General features: G+C 40.5%; 1 protein-coding gene across 2 annotated transcripts in view; it reads right to left on the reverse strand.

The window, feature by feature from the left end:
• LHFPL1 (LHFPL tetraspan subfamily member 1) overlaps positions 1 to 19,903 on the reverse strand; it is a 70,925-nt gene that overhangs the window by 37,720 nt on the left and 13,302 nt on the right. For both annotated transcript variants that reach the window (XM_005227930.5, NM_001191127.1), the window contains one exon: positions 11,653 to 11,751. In XM_005227930.5, coding sequence (XP_005227987.1) covers positions 11,653 to 11,751 — 99 coding nt within the window. The remainder of the gene's footprint in view (positions 1 to 11,652; positions 11,752 to 19,903) is intronic.

A 19,903-nucleotide genomic window follows, 5' to 3' on the forward strand; every position in this document is an offset into this window, starting at 1 on the left:
CTGACTGACTGAGTGTGCTAAATGTTTTTATGCATGTTTTACTTCACTTAGCCTTCTAAATAACCTTAGGAAAAAACATATTTTTATCCATCCCCATTAATGGAAATGCAGAGAGGTTGAGTAGTGCACCCAGAGATGCACAACTATTTAAGTGGCAGGGCTCACATTTGAACCCAGATCTTTCTACTAATAGCCTGTGTTGTTATTCATCATGCTTTGTACAAGTGGCTCCTTGCTGTAATAGAGGCTTTTTCTGAAAACTAAAGTACTGAGAACATTTTCATTTCAACAACTGGTATCATTATAATGATGATGATGATGATAATACCAGACAACAACTACTGACAGGGTACTATATTCCAAACCCTGTACTAGGTGTTTTGCATGTCTGATATCATTTGATCCTCACAACAACCCCAGGAAGTAGCAATAAGCTCCCAAATGCTGAAAGATTTGCCCAAGGTCACAGAACTAAGGGTGTAGTGATGATAAAGCCCACTCTTACCACTAGGCAATCCTTTCATGGGTTCTTCTCTGGCTCCTACTCTTGGTGAAGCCAATTAAAGGCTTGGTGAAGGTGGCATTAAATGCATCAAAGCTAAAGTTGAACCAAGATAGATTCATTTGTATGGATCAAGTCCATGAAATCTTTATTTGATATCTAGAGTTCAATTAATAACCATCAAAACACCTTTCTCAGCTTACATCTTTCATTTACTTAGTCAAATTTAAGTGTGAGGAAATTTGCACTTGGCTATTGCTGGCAGCTGTTGTCTGACTCTTCCCTTCTTACTGATAGGTGATACATTTAACGAACAGATATTGGATTGCCATTGAGCAATATCTTAGTAGTATATATGAGGATCAGTGGGCTAGTCTCAAATCCCTAGTGGGGACTTGAGAAAGTCACTGTGCTTGTTGGATCTTATTAGCTATAAATGAGACCACTGGTTGATCTGCATGGTCCCTCGCCTTGTAGGTTTCAGTTCAAGCTCATGATTCTTTTTTTCTATTTAAAATATGATTCATTAATTTCTTATTTTTATTGAGATACAATTGACATATAAAATTATGTTAGTTTCATATGTACAACATAATGATTCACTATATGCATATATTATGAAATGATCACCAGAGTAAGTCTAGTTAACATCCATCACCACACATTTTTTTCTTATGATGAAAAATTTTAAGATCTACTCTTTTAGCAACTTTCAAATATACAATATAGTATCATAAAATATGACTTCCCTGATGGCTCAGATGGTAAAGAATCTGCCTGCAGTGCAGGAAACCCAGGTTTGGCCCCTGGTCAGGAAGATCCCCTGGAGAAGGGGATGGCTACCCACTCCAAGATTCTTGCCTGGAAAATCCCATGGAGAGAGGAGCCTGGTGGGCTACAGTCCATGGGGTCATAGAGTCAGATGTGACTAAGCAGACATCATTAACTATAGTAATCATGCTATACATCACATCGCTAGTACTTATACATTTTATAAACAGAAGTTTGTACCTTTTGACTCCATTTACCCATTTCACCCAGTGCCCACTCCTGGCCTCTGGCAACGACCAACCTATTTTCGGTATCTAAGAATTTATTTTTATCTTTTGTCGTTGGTTGTTTTTTTCAGATCATACAGTACTTGTATTTGTCTGTCTGACTGATTGATATTTCACTTAGCATAATGCCCTCAAGGCCGATCCATGTTTTTGCAAATGTCAAGATTTCCTTGCTTTCTAAGGCTGAATAATATTCCTTTGTATACATTTTCTTTATACATTCATTCATTGGTGGACATGGTAAGGTTGTTTCTATGTCATGTCTACTATGAATAATTCTGCAATGAACATTGGGGTACATATATCTTTTCAAGTAAGTACCTTTGTTTCCTTTGAATAAATACCCAGAAGTGGAATTGTTAGATCATATGGTAGTTCTATTTTTAATTTTTTGAGGAACCTCCATACTGTTCTCCATAGTGGCTATACCAATTTACATTCCCACCAACAGTGCACAAATGTTCCCTTTTCTCCACATCCTTACCAACACTTGCTATTTCCTGTATTTTTTGATGATAGCCATCCTGACAGGTGTGAGGTGATATCTTACTGTGGATTTTATTTGCATTTCCTTGATGATTCGTGATGTTGAGCACCTTTCCGCGTACCTGTTGGACAACTGTCATCTGCACGTCTTTTTTTTTTTTTGAAAAATGTCTATTCATACCCTCTGACCATATTTAAATTAGATTTTTTAAATTATTGATTTATATGACTTCTCTCTCTCTACATATATATATACACACACACACACACACACATATATATATGTATATATATATATAGGATACTAGCAGCTTATCATGAAGAAGGCTATGGCACCCCACTCCTGTACTTTTGCCTAGAAAATCCCATGGACGGAGGAGCCCGGTAGGCTGCAGTCCATGGGGTCGCTAGAGTTGGACACGACTGAGCGACTTCACTTTCACTTTTCACTTTCATGCATTGGAGAAGGAAATGGCAACCTACTCCAGTGTTCTTGCCTGGAGAATCCCAGGGATGGGGAAGCCTGGTGGGCTGCCGTCTATGGGGTCGCACAGAGTCGGACATGACTGAAGTGACTTAGCAGCAGCAGCAGCTTATCAGATATATGATTTGCATATATTTTCTTCCATTTGGTAGGTTACCTTTTCATTTTGTTGATGGTTTCCTTTGCTGTACAGAAGTTGTTTAGTCTGATGTAGTTCCACTTGTTTAATTTTGCTTTTGTTGCCTTTGTGTTCGGGGTAAAATTAAAAAAAAAAAAATATCATTGTCAAGATCCATGTCAGGGAGTCTACTGCCTATGTTTTTCTGCTAGGAATTTTATGGTTTCAGGTCTTATGTTAAAGTCTTTAACCCAATTTGAGTTACCTTTTATGTATGGTGCAAGATGTGGTCCAGTTTCATTCTTTTGCATGTGGACATCAAGTTTTCCTGATACCATTTATTGAAGAGACTACCCTTTTCCCATTGTATATTCTTGTTTCCATTATCACAGATTAACTGACCCATGTGTGAGCTTATTTCTGAGCTCTGTATTCTCTTCCATTGATCTATGTGTCTGTTTTTACCCCAACAGTATACTGCTTTTGACTACTGTAACTTTGTAATATAGTTTGAAATCAGGAAGTATGGTGCCTCTAGCTTTGTTCTTCTTTCTCAAGATTGCTTTGGTTATTCAGGGTGTTGTGTGGTTCCATAAAAGTTAATTTTTTCTTTAAATGAAGAAAAAGAAGAAAGTCAATTCCCTAAACTTGACTGGTGGGTAAGAGCCAGGTAAGTGATTTTCCAGCAGGGTAGAGCAGTCACTAGGGGAGGACTGGGACCCCAGGGCACCTGGAAGATGGACTGAGAAATAGGAGAGCAGATCCTAGAAACAGGAGAAGGTTGGAAAGAAAGAGTTCAAACTTCTGGAAGGCAAGGGGGTTGAGATATATTTTGCAACTGTAAGTTTTTATTTTGAGATCTGTATCTTCCCTCTCTGCCTCAGATTGTTTATCTGACACACACACACCCACACACACCCAAACACATACACACACATACAATCTCTTTCTCTCAGGAAGATAAAATACACATAAGGAGTAGATATCCCAGAAGACCAGAGAGAGACCTTAGGTAGACTGCATATGATCTTAGAATTTGGAACACAAAAACTCTTCTATATATCTTTATATCTTTCTTCTATGATCAAGTTTTAAAGGACCATTTAGGTGCCTTTATGATGCAATTCAAACCCAAAGGCACTTTAAAATTTCCCATGAATATTCATTCCACTGAAAGTCTTTGAGAATTCCATCAGGTCCAGCCACTGCCTTATTTATTTGTACTCTGATTACACTAAAAGATTGATAGGGAACTCAGGCTGAGTCCAGGTGGTGGGGGTAGGGGAGAAAGGATGCAATACTGGGTATTTTCCATGGTGTTTCTGACATTTGTTTCCAAAAACAATAGAGCTTAAGTGTATTTTAAGGGGAAAAAAATCTCAAATGATTCAAGACGCACACTCACCAATAGAGAGGGGGAGAGTCAATGTAGTACACACAGGACAGTGAATCAGGACACAGGCTCCACTCATAGTTCTGACTTCAACTTGCTGTGTGACCTTATTCAAATTGCCATACCTCTCTATATCTCAGGATTTCTTCATTATAAAATAGGCATATTGCCATCTTCTGTGCATGCAATTTTCAGGATCAGATTAGCTCATATTCATGAGAAAACATCGCAAATGTGATCCATTCATAAAGTACAAAGAGACCTTACCTTAGAATCACATGCTAAAGATAACACAATGGTTTTATAAACTTGCTTGAAAACAGCAATCTGACATTAGAAGTATTTAGCTTCTCTAAATTCTCAATGGGGATCATTTGTATATGCAACACTTATAGGCCATTGGGTATGAAGGAATCCCATAATAGTTCTGTAGCTCTAAGAGGATTTGAATATCACAGCAAAGCTGAAGTATGTGTATTAGGACATCAGTTGAAAACAACTGAAATCTCTGCTTCTATTGTCCTTCCTATCCCCTTCATCTCTCTCAGACCAGTCAGGGTAAGAAGCTTTGTTCCTTGGGTAGGTTCCATGTATTTCTTGGCTCTGAGTCTCTCCCTTCCCAAACTACAGAGCACATAGTAGGGTACAGAGCCTAGAGCAGAATCAAAGTAATGCCATCATTTGACTCTACTCCCCAGGACATTCTACTTTGTTAGGAAGCCCACCACCTATTGTAAGTCAAATACTGTGCTAGGTCCTTCAATACACTTTTTCTTATTTCATTGCTACTACAACACTCCATGATTAGCCCACCAGGCTCCTCTGTCCATGGAATTTTCCAGGCAAGAATATTGGAGTGGGTTGCCATTTCATTCTCCAGGGGATCTTCCTGACCTAGGGCTCAAACCCACATCTCCTGCATCTCCTGCATTGGCAGGCAGATTCCTTACCACTGAGCCACCTGGAAAACCCCATGGTATCATTAGTATCCCCCATTTCACAGAGAAGAAAACTGAGACACAAACATCAACTGACTTTACCCCATAGGTGGCAGAGCCTGGATACCAACCAAGTCGTTTGACTCCAAACGCTATGATCTTCCGGTATACCATGCTGCCTCTCAAGGAAAAGAGAACAAAAGCCTGGACACTGGACACTCAGGGTACTTTTCTCCTAGTTTATCATCCATCCTCACAATATCTAAGGTATGTGAGGATGCTTCCACACTACCTGAATTTCTAGAGTATTAAAGAAAGGTCTAAGAAGAAAGGCTGTACTTCTAGCATTGGCATTCCCAAATCTTGGTATTCACAAGCTTGGTATTCCTGTCACATCATAAAATATTTATTTTAAATTCTATTACATGTTTTACCATTGCTCCTGGCACCTCTGTATTACAAGGGAACAACTGCTAATAGAATTGTCATTGTCATGTATGCTTTGCCAGTTGACTAGAAATGGGTCAAGAATGGCACAGGTTATCTCATGTTTTTAGTATTAACCAGGAAGCTGTATATTGTCACCCTGCTTATTTAACTTATATGCAAAGTACATCATGAGAAACACTGGGCCGGATGAAGCACAAGCTGGAATCAAGATTGTTGGGATCAATAACCTCAGATATGCAGATGACAAATGGCAGAAAGTGAAGAACTAAAGAGCCTCTTGATGAAAGTGAAAGAGGAGAGTAAAAAAGTTGGCTTAAAGCTCAACATTCAGAAAACTAAGATCATGGCATCCGGTCCCATCACTTCATGGCAAATAGATGGGGAAACAGTGGAAACAGTGGCTGACTTTATTTTGGGGGGTTCCAAAATCACTGCAGGTGGTGACTGCAAGCATGAAATTAAAAGACGCTTACTCCTTGGAAGGAAAGTTATGACCAACCCAGACAGCATATTAAAAAGCACTACTTTGCCAACAAAGGTCCATCTAGTCGAGGCTATGGTTTTTCCAGTAGTCACGTATAGATGTGAGAGTTGGACTATAAAGAAAGCTGAGTGCTGAATAATTTATGCTTTTGAACTGTGGTGTTGGAGAAGACTCTTGAAAGTCCCTTCAACTGACAGGAGATCCAACCAGTCCATCCTAAAGGAGATCAGTCCTGAGTATTCATTGGAAGGACTGATGTTGAAGCTGAAACTCCAATACTTTGGCCACCTGATGCGAAGAGCTGACTCATTTGAAAAGACCCTGATGCTGGGAAAGATTGGGGACAGGAGGAGAAGGGAACGATAGAGGATGAGATGGTTGGATGGCATCACCGACTCAATGGACATGAGTTTGGGTAAACTCCGGGAGTTGGTTATGGACAGGGAGGCCTGGCGTGCTGCGGTCCATGGGGTCTCAAAGAGTCGGACACAACTGAGTGACTGAACTGAACTGAACTAAAGGAAGGTCCTAATATAGGGGCATGTTATTGGAAAATATGGGCAGCAAATGCGAGCCTCAGAAGAATAAGAGACATGAGCAGTTGGAAGAATGCAACAGTGAATCAAACAAGGAACTAGGAGGACTTGATTCAAGCAAAATTCTGCAATTCCTTCATCCCTATGGATTCACAGAGCACAGTGTTTAGTGCACTAAGGAGAGGGGCGCTGTTGTCCTTAGGCAAATATATGGTGCAGGAGAGAAGGTTAAATAAAGGAGATGAGAAAAGTAATGATCCTGTGGTAAACACAATTGAAGGCCATCAACCTGGGACAGAGACAGCCATAAACAAAATTTCCCTTTTGGGAACTAAGTCCTTAGCGGTGGTGATTGGTGCAGAAAATTGCCAAATGATTACATGCAACTCACATCTCCAGGTTTTCACTCTGGTATTTTATTGCTACATTAATCAAAGCAGCAACTGATTCTATTAGAATAATATTATGCCCATACCAAAATCCAGCCAACATCTCAAGAAATCTACAGGTTAACAAATACAGATGTAAAAATCCTTAGCAAAATATGAGCAAACCAAATCCAGCAACATATAAAATGGATTACATACCATGATCAATTAGGATTTGTCCCAGCAATTCAAGGTTGGTTTAATATATGAAAGTCAATCAATAAATACATATGATTATCTCAGTAGGTATAGAAAAATCACTTGACAAAATTCAGCACCTTTTCATAATGAAAACACAACACTAGGAATAGATAAAAGGGAACTTTTTCAACCCAATGAAAGCCATCTATGAAAATAGCCTATGCATGTATGTTCAGTCACTTCAGTCATGGCCAACTCTTTGCAACCCTATGGACAGTAGCCCATCAGGCTCCTCATTCCATCGGATTCTCCAGGCAAGAATACTGGAGTGGTTTGCCCTACCCCCCTCCAGGGGATCTTCCTGACACAGGGATCAAACCCATGTCTTCTGTGTCTCCTGCATTGTAGACAGATTCTTTACTGCTGAGACACTGGGAAAGTCCAAAAATAGCCTAGCCAACATCAGTACTTAGTGGTGAAAAACTGGATGATTTACCCCTAAGATCACAGATAAGACAAGGATGTGCACTCTCACAAGTTCTATTCAACATTGTCCTGGAGGTTCAAGCCAGGGCAATTACACAAGGAAAAGATTGGAAAGAAAGATGTAAAACTTCTCTTTTCTCAGATGACATGATCAGGTATATAATAAATCCTAAACAATCCACTAAAAATCATTAGAATTAGCAAAGGTGTTCTGCAAGGTTGCGGGATACAAGGTCAATCCAGAAAAGTCATTTATATTTCTATACACTAACATGGGCTTCCCAGGTGGCACTAGTGGTGAAAAACCCACCTGCCAATGCAGGAGATGAAAGAGACCCAGGCTCGATCCTTGGATTGGGAAGATCCCTTGGAGAAGGGTATGGCAACCCACTCCAGTATTCTTGCCTGGAGAATCCCATGGACAGAGGAGCCTGACTACAGTCCATAGGATGGCACAGAGTCAGATACGACTGAAGCGACTTAGCACACACACATACACTAACAATGAACAATCCAAAAATAAAATTAAGAAAACAATTCCATTTACAATATCATCAAAAACAACAGAATACCTAGGGATATATGTCAGCAAACAAATTGTAAGACCTGTATGAAGAAGTGAAGTGAAGTGAAGTCGCTCAGTCGTGTATACTGTATACTGAAAACTAAAAAATATCATAAAAAGAGATTCAAGATAACCTGATTCACTGGAACATCATCTTGTGTTCATGGGTTGGGAAACTTAATATGGCTAAAGAGGTTATATACTCCAAACTGATGTATAGATTCAATCCAATCTTCATCAAAATCTCAGCTCACTTTTTTGCAGAAATTGACAAGCTGAACCTAAAATTCACAGGGAAACACAAGGAGGCCAGAGTAGCCAAAACAATCTTCATAACTTTAGATTTGGCACTACTAATTGTATTCTTAGATATGACACCAAAAATACAAGCCACAAGAGAAAAATTAGATAAAAGCAGATTTCATTAAAATTAAATAAATTTGTATTTCAAAGGATGTCATCAAGAAAGTGAAAATACAACCTACAAAATGAGAAAAAGTACTTGTAAATCATATATCTGAAAGGGGTCTAGTGTCCAGAATACATTAAGAATTCTTACAATTCAACAAAAAAGGGCAAATAACCCAGTTAAAAATCGGCAAAGGATTTGAATAGGCATTTCTCCAAAGATATAGAAATGGCCAATAAGTAAATGAAAAAATGCTCAACATCAGTCATGAGGGAAATGAAAATTAAAGTCACAATGAGATATCATTTCATACACATTAGGATGGCTATAATTTCAAAAATGTAAAATAAGTATTGGTGAAGATGCTAGAAAATTGGAACCCTTGTACATTGCTGGTGGAAATGTAAAATGATGCAGCCACTTTGGAAAACAACTTGCAAGGTCCTCAGAAGGCTTAAATATAGAATTATCATTTGACACAGTAATTCTGTGCCTACACCCAAGAGAAATAAAAATAGATTTCCATACAAAAATGTGTACACAAATTGTTATAGCAGTATTATTCATTATAGCCCCAAAGTAGAAAGGCCAAAGTATACATCAACTGCTGCTGCTGCTGCTGTTGCTGCTGCTGCTAAGTCACTTCAGTCATGTCCGACTCTGTGTGACCCCATAGATGGCAGCCCACCAGGCTCCTCTGTTCCTGGAATTCTCCAGGCAAGAATATTGGAGGGGGTTGCCATTTCCTTCTCCAATGCATGCATGCATGCTAAGTCGCTTCAGTCGTGTCTGACTCTGTGCAACGCTATGGACAGCAGCCCACCAGGCTCTTCTATCCACGGAATTCTCTAGGCAAGAATACTGGAGGGGGTTGCCATTTCCTTCTCCATACATCAACTGATAAGTGGATAAATAAACTATAGCTACACAATTGAATATTATTCATCCATGAAAGGCAGAAGTACTGATACAAGTTACAACAGGGATGAACCTTGAAAACATTATGCTAAGTAAAAGGAGTCAGACCTACAAAGCCACATGTTATATGATTCCATTTATCTGAAATGTCCAGAACAGGCGAATCTAAATTGACAGTGGTTGCCAGGGGCTGGGCACAGGGAGGAAGGAGAAGTGGCTGCTAATGGGTAAGGAGTTTCTTTTGGGGATTGTGAAAATATTCTGAAATTGGATAGTAGTGATGATTGCACAACCATGTGAATATAGTAAAACCCACTAATTGTACACTTTAAAAGGGCAAATTTTATATCAATAAAACTGTTACTTTTTTAAGTTAAAAAAATAAACTTTACTTTTTAGAGCAGTCTTAGGTTCACATCAAAGTTGAGCAGACAGTTACAGAGATTTCTCCTCTGCACCTTGTCCCACACACCCGCAACCACCCTCATTGTCAACATCCCACAATGGAGTGGAAAATTTTTTGTAATTGATGAATCAAAATTGACAAATCATAACCACCCAAAGTCCACAGTGTATATTACAAATCACTCATGGTATCATACATGCAATATGCTTGGACAAAGGTACTTAGTCACTCAGTTGTATCCAAGTCTTTGCAATCCTATGGACTTTAGCCTACCAGGCTCCTCTGTCCATGAGATTCTCCAGGAAAGAATCCTGGAGTGGGTTGCCATTTCCTTCTCCAGGGGATCTTCCTGACCTAGGGATTGAACCTGTGTTCCTGCATTGGCAGATGGATTCTTTACCATTGAGCCACCTGGGTGTGTCCACCATTATAGTAGATACTCAGTCTGACAGAATAGTTTCACTGCCCTAAAAATGCTCTGTTAAAGCCATTATTTGTTTTAAAAAACAACAACAACAACAACAACAAAAAAAGTAGAATTATAGGAGTAAGAACCCAGTAGGAGATGTGTGCTAAATCTTCAGCTTTCTCTACCCTGGTTAGCAGCATCAGTGTCTTGCTTCTTTTTTCTTCAGTCCCTGCCCCCAAAGTTTCTTTTTGAATTTCTTTACTCCTTCCTTCACCTATGGCAGAATCATTGTGTTTACCAGTCAGCCCCACCCTGAGCCAGGAACACTGGACATGCATTCTAGGGTCTTCATTTTGTCACATATTCTCTACAGCCCTTTCCTTATATTATGTTTGTACAGTAAACAACTCCCTCCAAAAATGAGTCAGGTAAGGCTCAAAAAACAGTCTGAGGCAACAGAGAGAAAAGGGAAGTATGGGAGCATAAGCTACTGCAAATGGGTGGCCTCGTTGTTCCAAAATCCTCTACTACAATTGAAAATAATCAAGGAAACCTAGACATTCCATCCTGGTAGTTTGGACAAGTATTTTGAAATCTTCCAGGTAGAGTCTAATCTATTCCCAATTCACAATAATGAACTCAAGCCATTCTCAGAGAAGTTGGCAACCATAGAAGAGTCCAAAGTTATTTCTGTCACCTATTTTAATATTTAACACCTCTTGTCATTAACATGCCAGTAACAATGTAAAAATGCCAGTAACAATTCCCAATGTTTAACTTAGGTTCCTAATGCATGATATAAAACAAATTACCTCTTGTTATATGCTCAGTGGAGAGTGAGAAGAGATACTATTGATTTGTATTTGGAAAATAGTTGCCTAGAAAGAAATACTAATAGAGTCTAGGACTTATTCAAAGGATGACAGATCTGCAGTCTCTAAGCATTTAGAATCCCTCTGTAGATAAAACTGAAACTGTTAGTCACTTAGTCATGTCTAACTCCTTGAGAACCCATGGACTGTGGCCCACTAAGCTCCTCTGTCCATGGGATTCTCCAGACAAGAATACTGGAGTAGGCTGCCATTTCCTTCTCTAGGGGATGCTCTGGACCCAGGGATTGAACCCAGGTCTCCTGCATTGCAGGCAGATTCTTTACCATCTGAGTCACCAGGGAAGCTCTCTGTAGACAGGGTTGCCCTAAATCGGTCACAGAACTCTGGGTAAAAGTACATAAGGGTGTGGTAAGACATCGTTAAAGAAGCAGAATTTATGTTCAATCCTTGTAAATTATCAAGGCCACATGAGACTGACCAAGATAGCACTTCCCACAAGCTAACACAATGAGAGACTCAGGCAAGCACCACTAGCAAGTACAGGCCCCTCTAAGAGCACTTTGAGAAACTGATTCCCCGTCACTGCCATCTTGCACAAACCATCTTACCTAACTGAAATTGATTGGAGACATTCCCACACGTTTGCATTATTTCCGGGCTATTCCATCCTAAAGGGTATAATGCACAGCCTGAACTTATCAGCAGTCCTAGAAAAAAAAAAAATACACACAGGCAGAAAAAAATACAACAGGCCTCTGTCATCCCAAAATCCCCTCTGGATTAGCTCAGCTCAAATTCTGCCTCTTTCACTCAGAGTTTACCTTTCCTCTTTTAACCTAGATTTCTATGACACTATCAACTCAACAGGATGTCTTTACAGTGTCAGAGGTGGTGAGCTGCAACAGATAGTAAAGGGGCCAAATCATAAAAAAGGACAGTACTGGGGATTGAGACCAACCAATGTACTTTTAACAGCCAAAATGTTTTTGCCAATGATTCACATGGCTGAGTTGGCTTCTCCAACCAGAGTCCTTTTCTATGTTGGTCTGATTTACAAAGAACAGCAAGGTAGAGACAGCTACTTGTCCCTACAATTCAGCCTTTTCTAAGAGTCAGGTCAGTCCCTACTAGTTGAAGATAGGTCATGATTTCTGTAACTTGAAATCAGTTGCCAGACTGAGATCTACACAAAGTATACACAGTATGTAGGCTTCTACTGGTGAGCAGGGGACCACATCCCCTCCTCCAGAAACACTTCGAGAGACCATTCCAGATTCATGCTAAGCATTCCTACTTTCTTTAGCTTTCAAAACCTTCCATTGTGTCCCTTGCCTTCATCTCATTTTGTTGAGGTCATTTGATTATTAGAGGGCAACTCTGTGCAATCTTAGTGATAACATTACTTTTCTGACCAGAGATATAAATCTGGGTCTACTTGTTGTCATTGCCTTTTAAGGACATTTGCATCAACTACAGCTCTTGTTTGCTGCCTAGGCTTACATTTTGTAACCTGTGACCTACTCTCCCTTGCCTTTGGTGATCGTGAATTGGACTAAGCATTGGCATCTGACACAAGAGCAACCAAATTAATTGGCTGGCCAGTAATGGGTCATATATCATGCTCTGAAGAGAACAGCTGGGCCAGATTCTTGTTTCTGGAAATGTTAATCAAGGAACACAGAAACGTTGTGCTAGTTAGCAGATGGAGCAGAAGATAGGAAAAAAACACCAGGAGGTAAAATCAAGTCTGTGTCAAGCTGAAGCCAAGTTCAATCCAAAGTTATGAATAGACATCAGTTCTGGGTAAGCTGAGCAAACTGATTGGTAAAAGAAGAGAACACAGTGGCAGAAATCAGATACACCATGAAGGGAAACTCCGTACTGTTCCTGAAAGAGTTAGGGAATTCAGTTCTTGTCAATGGCTTTCCAGTTCCACTTTTCTTATGTTATAATAAATCCCCTTTTTCATTGGAGAACTCGAGTCTCTGCTACTTACAACCAAGAGAGTCTAACTACAAGAACACTATACTTGAGTGCTACACCACAGGTCATGGGATGGTCACCTACTACGAGTGTCGATGCAGAACCTAACATAGTATGCTGCTGCTGCTGCTGCTAAGTCACTTCAGTCGTGTCCGACTCTGTGCAACCCCATAGACAGGTTGATTAATGGTGACTGACTGGCATATTCAGAGGTTCCAGAAAGGTTCCAGACAGTGAAAGGCAGGCTGCTCCAGGAACTGCTGGCCTCACCTTTGTTTCTCTTTCCTCAATGAGGAAGATTCTCTGTATACACTCTGAGAAGCTAATAAGCCCACTTTGCCTTCAGCTGAAGCCTTTTTGAAGAAGATCTTAACATACTCGCTAAGCTTGTCAGCAACATGGCAACATGCTGCTGCTGCTAAGTCACTTCAGTCGTGTCCGACTCTGTGCAACCCCAGAGACGGCAGCCTACCAGGCTCCCATGACCCTGGGATTCTCCAGCCAAGAACACGGCAGTGGGTTGCCATTTCCTTCTCCAATGCATGAAAGTGAAAAGTGAAAGTGAAGTCGCTCAGTCGTGTCCGACTCTTCGCGACTCCATGGACTGCAGCCTACCAGGCTCCTCCGTCCATGGGATTTTCCAGGCAAGAGTACTGGAGTGGGGTGCCATTGCCTTCTCCAATGGCAACATGAGCTGTTCTCAATATTCAGTGAGGCCAGAGAAAAAGATATGGACCTAAAGAAAAAACAAGAAGAGTTTAAATAGGAAAACAGAAGGAGCTTTCTGATGGTGAGAGAGCGTTTAGAAACTAAAAAGAGTGACCAAGTAAGGTTAGAAATTCCCTTCAGTGGAATGCTTAAAATTAGAAGACATTCTTATCTGTCTGATAGTCTTAAAGGAAATGAAACTGGTCACTCAAAAGACTTTTCTAGGCTCTGGAATTTGTCCAGTGGCAATGGAACAGCACTCATTTTTTTCTTACTACAGATAAACTGAAATCATATGATATGAAGAGGTATGCACCAAAGTATGTGATCCCAGAGTATATACAATGGGTTAAGGACAGAACTGGAAATGAAACCTCAGCCTTTTCCTGCTTTCAGTGTCTACCCTTTGAGAGAAGAGTTAATAAAAAATGAGCTTTCCCACACAGAGTAGGAAGAAAAAAACACATGTTTATAAAAAAAAACAGCAGTTCTGTATTCCAGCCTCCATACTCAGATCTCTGGGATGGGCATGAGCTCTGACTTTTCAAGCAGGGGCCTGTGTTAGCTAAATGCCTTTCCCGACATGGCAGGAGAAACCTTCCACCTTCTTCAGCCCTCCTGCTCCTTAGACCTTATCATGCTGAGAAGTTCAAGTCACAGATTACCTTTTCCAGAAACCTTTCCTCACCATCCCCAGTGCCTACCCCAAGCAAAGTTACATATTCCTTACCTCTGCTCCAGAAATACCCTGTGCTTACTTCTGTGATAAGAATATTCTGTGATATAAGCCCTTAAAACTGCCACTTGCTTTCATTACTGGACTGTGCATTCCTTGAAGGCAGGTACCATATTTCTCTTCAACTATGTATCCTTGTTACCTACTTATTACCTGGTATGTAATAAGTGCTCAATAAATGTACCTGTGTCAGAGTATGCTCTGCCTATCTAACAGATAGCTTCCTTTGCTCCCACTTCCCAAGGGGGGAGCCTTCTGAAAGGATCTCCATAGTAGAGATGAGAGGTCATCCTAGACATTCAATACAGCTACAGAATTTTAGAGAAGGAAAGGCCTTTGGAGAGTATCTGCTCCAATCCCTCTCCATTACAGATGTGGGTGCTTAGACCCAGAGAGGGAAAGCAATTTACTCAAGGTCGCAGAGCCAGTTGCTGGCAATGCTTTTCTTACTAATAAGAGAGATCCTTAGAAGTGCTGTTCTTCTAGAGACAGGTGTCCAGAAATGATCACTTTTTGGCAACAGTATCTATAGTAGGCACTAGGAATCTTATAGGCATTAAGATTCAGAGACACAGCAAGAGAACAATACAATATTATATACTTGAAAGTTGCTAAGAGAGTAGATCTTAAATGATCTCACCACAAAACAATTATGTGAGGTGATTTATGTGTTCTCTAACATTATTGTGATAATCCTTTCACAATGCATACGTGCATCAAATCAGTGTATTGTACACCTAACACTTACACAATGTTATGTTAATTGTATTTCAATGAAGCTGGGGAAAAAGAGAGAGAGAAAGAGATTGGGTTCTGTAGTCCATGGCAACCCACTCCAGTGTTTTTGCCTGGAGAATCCCAGGGACGAGGGAGCCTGGTGGGCTGCCATCTATGGGGTCACACAGAGTCGGATACGACTGAAGTGACTTAGCAGCAGCAGCAGCAGTCCCTAGAACTAATTTCTAATTCCAGCTCTGCCCCCTAGAGGCTGTGTGACTTTGGCAAGTTACTTAATCTCTCTGTGCCTAAATTACCTCATCTTTAAAATGGAAATAATAGTACTCTAACTTACAGGGCTGTTTCAAAAAGTAGTACTCATAAAGCTGCCAGGCACATAGAATGTGCTCAATAAAGATTTATTACTATTATTAAACAGCAGCCTCTCTCTCTCGCTCTTCCCTAACTTTCTACTTATATTCGCCATGCTAATTTCTTCCTCACATTTTTGTCCTCATAACAGATGAAAAGTCAAAAGCTGAACAAGGCTTGATTCAAAAGTCACCTGCTTGGTGTTGTTTTCTTGCAATTTTTCTCAGGCACCAAGCCAGAAAGTAGGAATCTGCCAGGTATGTGTTCTGCCCCAGTGCAGGTGGCCACATGCTCTTCTCAACCTGCCCTACCACCCCTCCCATCCCCCAGTCTCCCTCCTGCCTTTCAGACAGGTGAGCACAATAGGTTGTAAACATACTTCATGGACTTGTAACATACAAGTGCATACTTCATTGCACTTGTAACAGAGGATTATAATACATTTGATCACAGATGAATAAAGATGTCCAAGGAGACATATTATTTTAAAAACAAAGTCACAGGGTCATTTATCCTCATTGTTGAATGGTTCTGTGAAGACCCACAGGATCTTCTAGAACTAACACCCAAAAAAGATGTCCTTTTCATTATAGGAGACTGGAACGCAAAAGTAGGAAGTCAAGAAACACCTGGAATAACAGGCAAATTTGGCCTTGGAATACGGAATGAAGCAGGTCAAAGGCTAACAGAGTTTTGCCAAGAGAATGCACTGGTCACAGCAAACACCCTCTTCCAACAACACAAGAGAAGACTCTACACATAGACATCACCAGATGGTCAATATCGAAATCAGATTGATTATATTCCTTGCAGCCAAAGATGGAGAAGCTCTATACAGTCAGCAAAAACAAGACTGGGAGCTGACTGTGGTTCTGATGATGAACTCCTTATTGCCAAATTCAGACTTATATTGAAGAAAGTAGGGAAAACCAATAAGCCACTCAGGTATGACCTAAATCAAAGCCCTTATGATTATATAGTGGAAGTGACATATAGATTCAAGAGATTAGATCTGATAGACAGAGTGCCTATGAACTCTGACCATGAACCTATGGACGGAGGTTCATGACATTGTACAGGAGGCAGGGATCAAAACCATCCCCAAGAAAAAGAAATGCAAAGAGGCAAAATGGTTGTCTGAGGAGGCCTTACAAATAGCTGAGCAAAGAAGAGAAGTGAAAGGCAAAGGACAAAAGGAAAGATATACCCATCTAAATGCAGAGTTCCTAAGAATAGCAAGGAGAGATAAGAAAGCCTTCTTCAGTGATCAATGTAAAGAAATAGAGGAAAACAATAGAATGGGAAAGACTAGAGAACACTTCAAGAAAATTAAAGATACCAAGGGAACATTTCATGCAAAGATGGGCACAGTAAAGGACAGAAATGGTATGGACCTAACAAAAGCAGAAGATATTAAGAAGAGGTGGCAAGAATACACAGAAGAACTGTACAAAAAAGATCTTCATGACTCAGATAACCACGATGGTGTGATCACTCACCTAGAGCCACACATCCTGGAATGTGAAGTCAAGTGGGCCTTAGAAAGCATCACTATGAGCAAAGCTAGTGGAGGTGATGGAATTCCAGTTGAGCTATTTCAAATCCTAAAAGATGATGCTGTGAAAGTGCTGCACTCAATATACCAGCAATTTGGAAAACTCAGCAGTGGCCACAGGACTGGAAAAGGTCAGTTTTCATTCCAATCCCAAAGAAAGGCAATGCCAAAGAATGTTCAAACTATCACACAATTGCACTCATCTCACACGCTAGCAAAGTAATGCTCAAAATTCTCCAAGCCAGGCTTCAGCAATACGTGAACCGTGAACTTCCAGATGTTCAAGCTGGATTTAGAGAAAGCAGAGGAACCAGAGATCAAATTGCTAGCTTCCATTGGATCATCAAAAAAGCAAGAGAGTTCCAGAAAAGCATCTATTTCTGCTTTACTGACTACACCAAAGCCTTTGATTATGTGAATCACAACAAACTGGAAAATTCTTAAAGAGATGGGAATACCAGACCACCTGACCTGCCTCTTGAGAAATCTGTATGTAGATCAAGAAGTAACAGTTAGAACTGGACATGGAACAACAGACTGGTTCCAAATAGGGAAAGGAGTATGTCAAGGCTGTATATTGTCACCCTGCTTATTTAACTTATATGCAGAGTACATCATGTGAAATGCTGGGCTAGATGAAGCACAAGCTGGAATTAAGATTGCTGGGAGAAATCTCAATAACCTCGGATATGCAGATGACACCACCATTATGGCAGAAAGTGAAGAAGAACTCAAGAGCCTCTTGATGAAAGTGAAAGAGGAGAGTGAAAAAGCTGGTTTAATATTCAACATTCAGAAAACTAAGATCATGGCATCCAGCCCCACTATGCATGCATACATGCCAAGTCACTTCAGTAGTGTTCGACCCTGTGTGACCCTATGGACAGCAGCCCACAAGGCTCCTCCGTCCACAGGATTCTCCAGGCAAGAATACTGCAGTGGGTTGCCATTTCCTTCTCCACCAGTCCCATCATTTCATAGCAAATAGATGCAGAAACAATGGAGACAGTGAGGGACTTTATTTTGGGGGGCTCCAAAATCACTGCTGATGGTGACTGAAGACATGAAATTAAAAGATGCTTGCTCCTTGGAAGAATAGCTATGACCAACCTATACAGCATATTAAAAAGCAGAGACATTACTTTGCCAACAAAGGTCCATCTAGTCAAAGCTATGGTTTTTCCTGTAGTCATATATGGATGTGAGTAGTTACCTTTGCTGTGGAGACAGTGGAGTACGATCAGGGTATGAAGACTTAAACAACATCAGTAATAGTCTATTCCTTAAGCCTTATGATGCATATATCTGAAATATTTCATATTATATTTTCAAAAATAAATAAGTCAGCCTGAGAGGCTATGTAGAATCCAGAGTGCCAGGCATCAGCTCTTATTCGGGAGGTTTCAGTTCAGTTCAGTCAGTCAGTCATGTCTGACTCTTTGCTACCCCATGAATCGCAGCACGCCAGGCCTCCCTGTCCATCACCAACTCCCGGAGTTCACTCAGACTCATGTCCATCGAGTCAGTGATGCCATCCAGCCATCTCATCCTCTGTCGTCCCCTTCTCCTCCTGCCCCCAATCCCTCCCAGCATCAAGGTCTTTTCCAATGAGTCAACTCTTCACATGAGGTGGCCAAAGTATTGGAGTTTTAGCCTCAGCATGTCCTTCCAATGAACACCCAGGACTTGTCTCCTTTAGGATGGACTAGTTGGATCTCCTTACAGTCCAAGGGACTCACAAGAGCCTTCTCCAACACCACAGTTCAAAAGCATCAATTCTTCAGCGCTCGGCTTTCTTCACAGTCCAACTCTCATATCCATACATGACCACTGGAAAAACCATAGTCTTGACTAGATGGATCTTTGTTGGCAAAGGAATATCTCTGCTTTTTAATACACTGTCTAGGTTGGTCATAACTTTCCTTTCAAGGAGTAAGCGTCTTTTAATTTCATGGCTGCAATCACCATCTGCAGTGATTTTGGAGCCCAAAAAAATAGTCTGACAGTTTCCACTGTTTCCCCATCTATTTCCCATGAAGTGAAGGGACCAGATGCCATGATCTTTGTTTTCTGAATGTTGAGCTTAAAGCCAACTTTTTCATTCTCCTCTTTCACTTTCATCAATAGGCTTTTTAGTTCCTCTTCACTTTCTGCCATAAGGGTAGTGTCATCTGCATATCTGAGGTTATTGATATTTCTCCCAACAATCTTGATTCCAGCTTGTGGCTTCTTCCAGCCCAGCGTTTCTCATGATGTACTCTGCATATAAGTTAAATAAGCAGGATGACAATATACAGCTTGACGTACTCCTTTTCTTATTTGGAACCAGTCTGTTGTTCCATGTCCAGTTCTAACTGTTGCTTCCTGACCTGCATACAGGTTTCTCAAGAGGCAGGTCAGGTGGTCTGGTATTCCCATCTCTTTCAGAAGTTTAGGAAGGCCCTAAGGAATCTGCATTTAATAAGCACACCAGGAAATTCTTATACAAGTGCTTCAAGGACCACTCTGAAAAACACTGTGATAGAACTTCCTCTCTAAAGAGATAAAGAAAAATCAATGACACCAATGCATAAAGCCCAGGGCTGAGAGTCAGAAGGCCTGGACCACATTCTCTGCTCTGCTTCAAATCTTCTACATGAGTCTTTGTTAATAGATTAACTCCTTTAAATACCATTTCCCAAACAGAAAGCCACTTTTATAATCCTTGCTCAACATGGTACATTTAAGTTAAATGATGACTGATGACAGTTTGCAAGACTTTTCAGGAAATGCTTGGTTTGCAGAGAAG

Source organism: Bos taurus, chromosome X (genome assembly GCF_002263795.3).
Source record: "Bos taurus isolate L1 Dominette 01449 registration number 42190680 breed Hereford chromosome X, ARS-UCD2.0, whole genome shotgun sequence".
Taxonomy (NCBI): Eukaryota; Metazoa; Chordata; class Mammalia; order Artiodactyla; family Bovidae; genus Bos; species Bos taurus.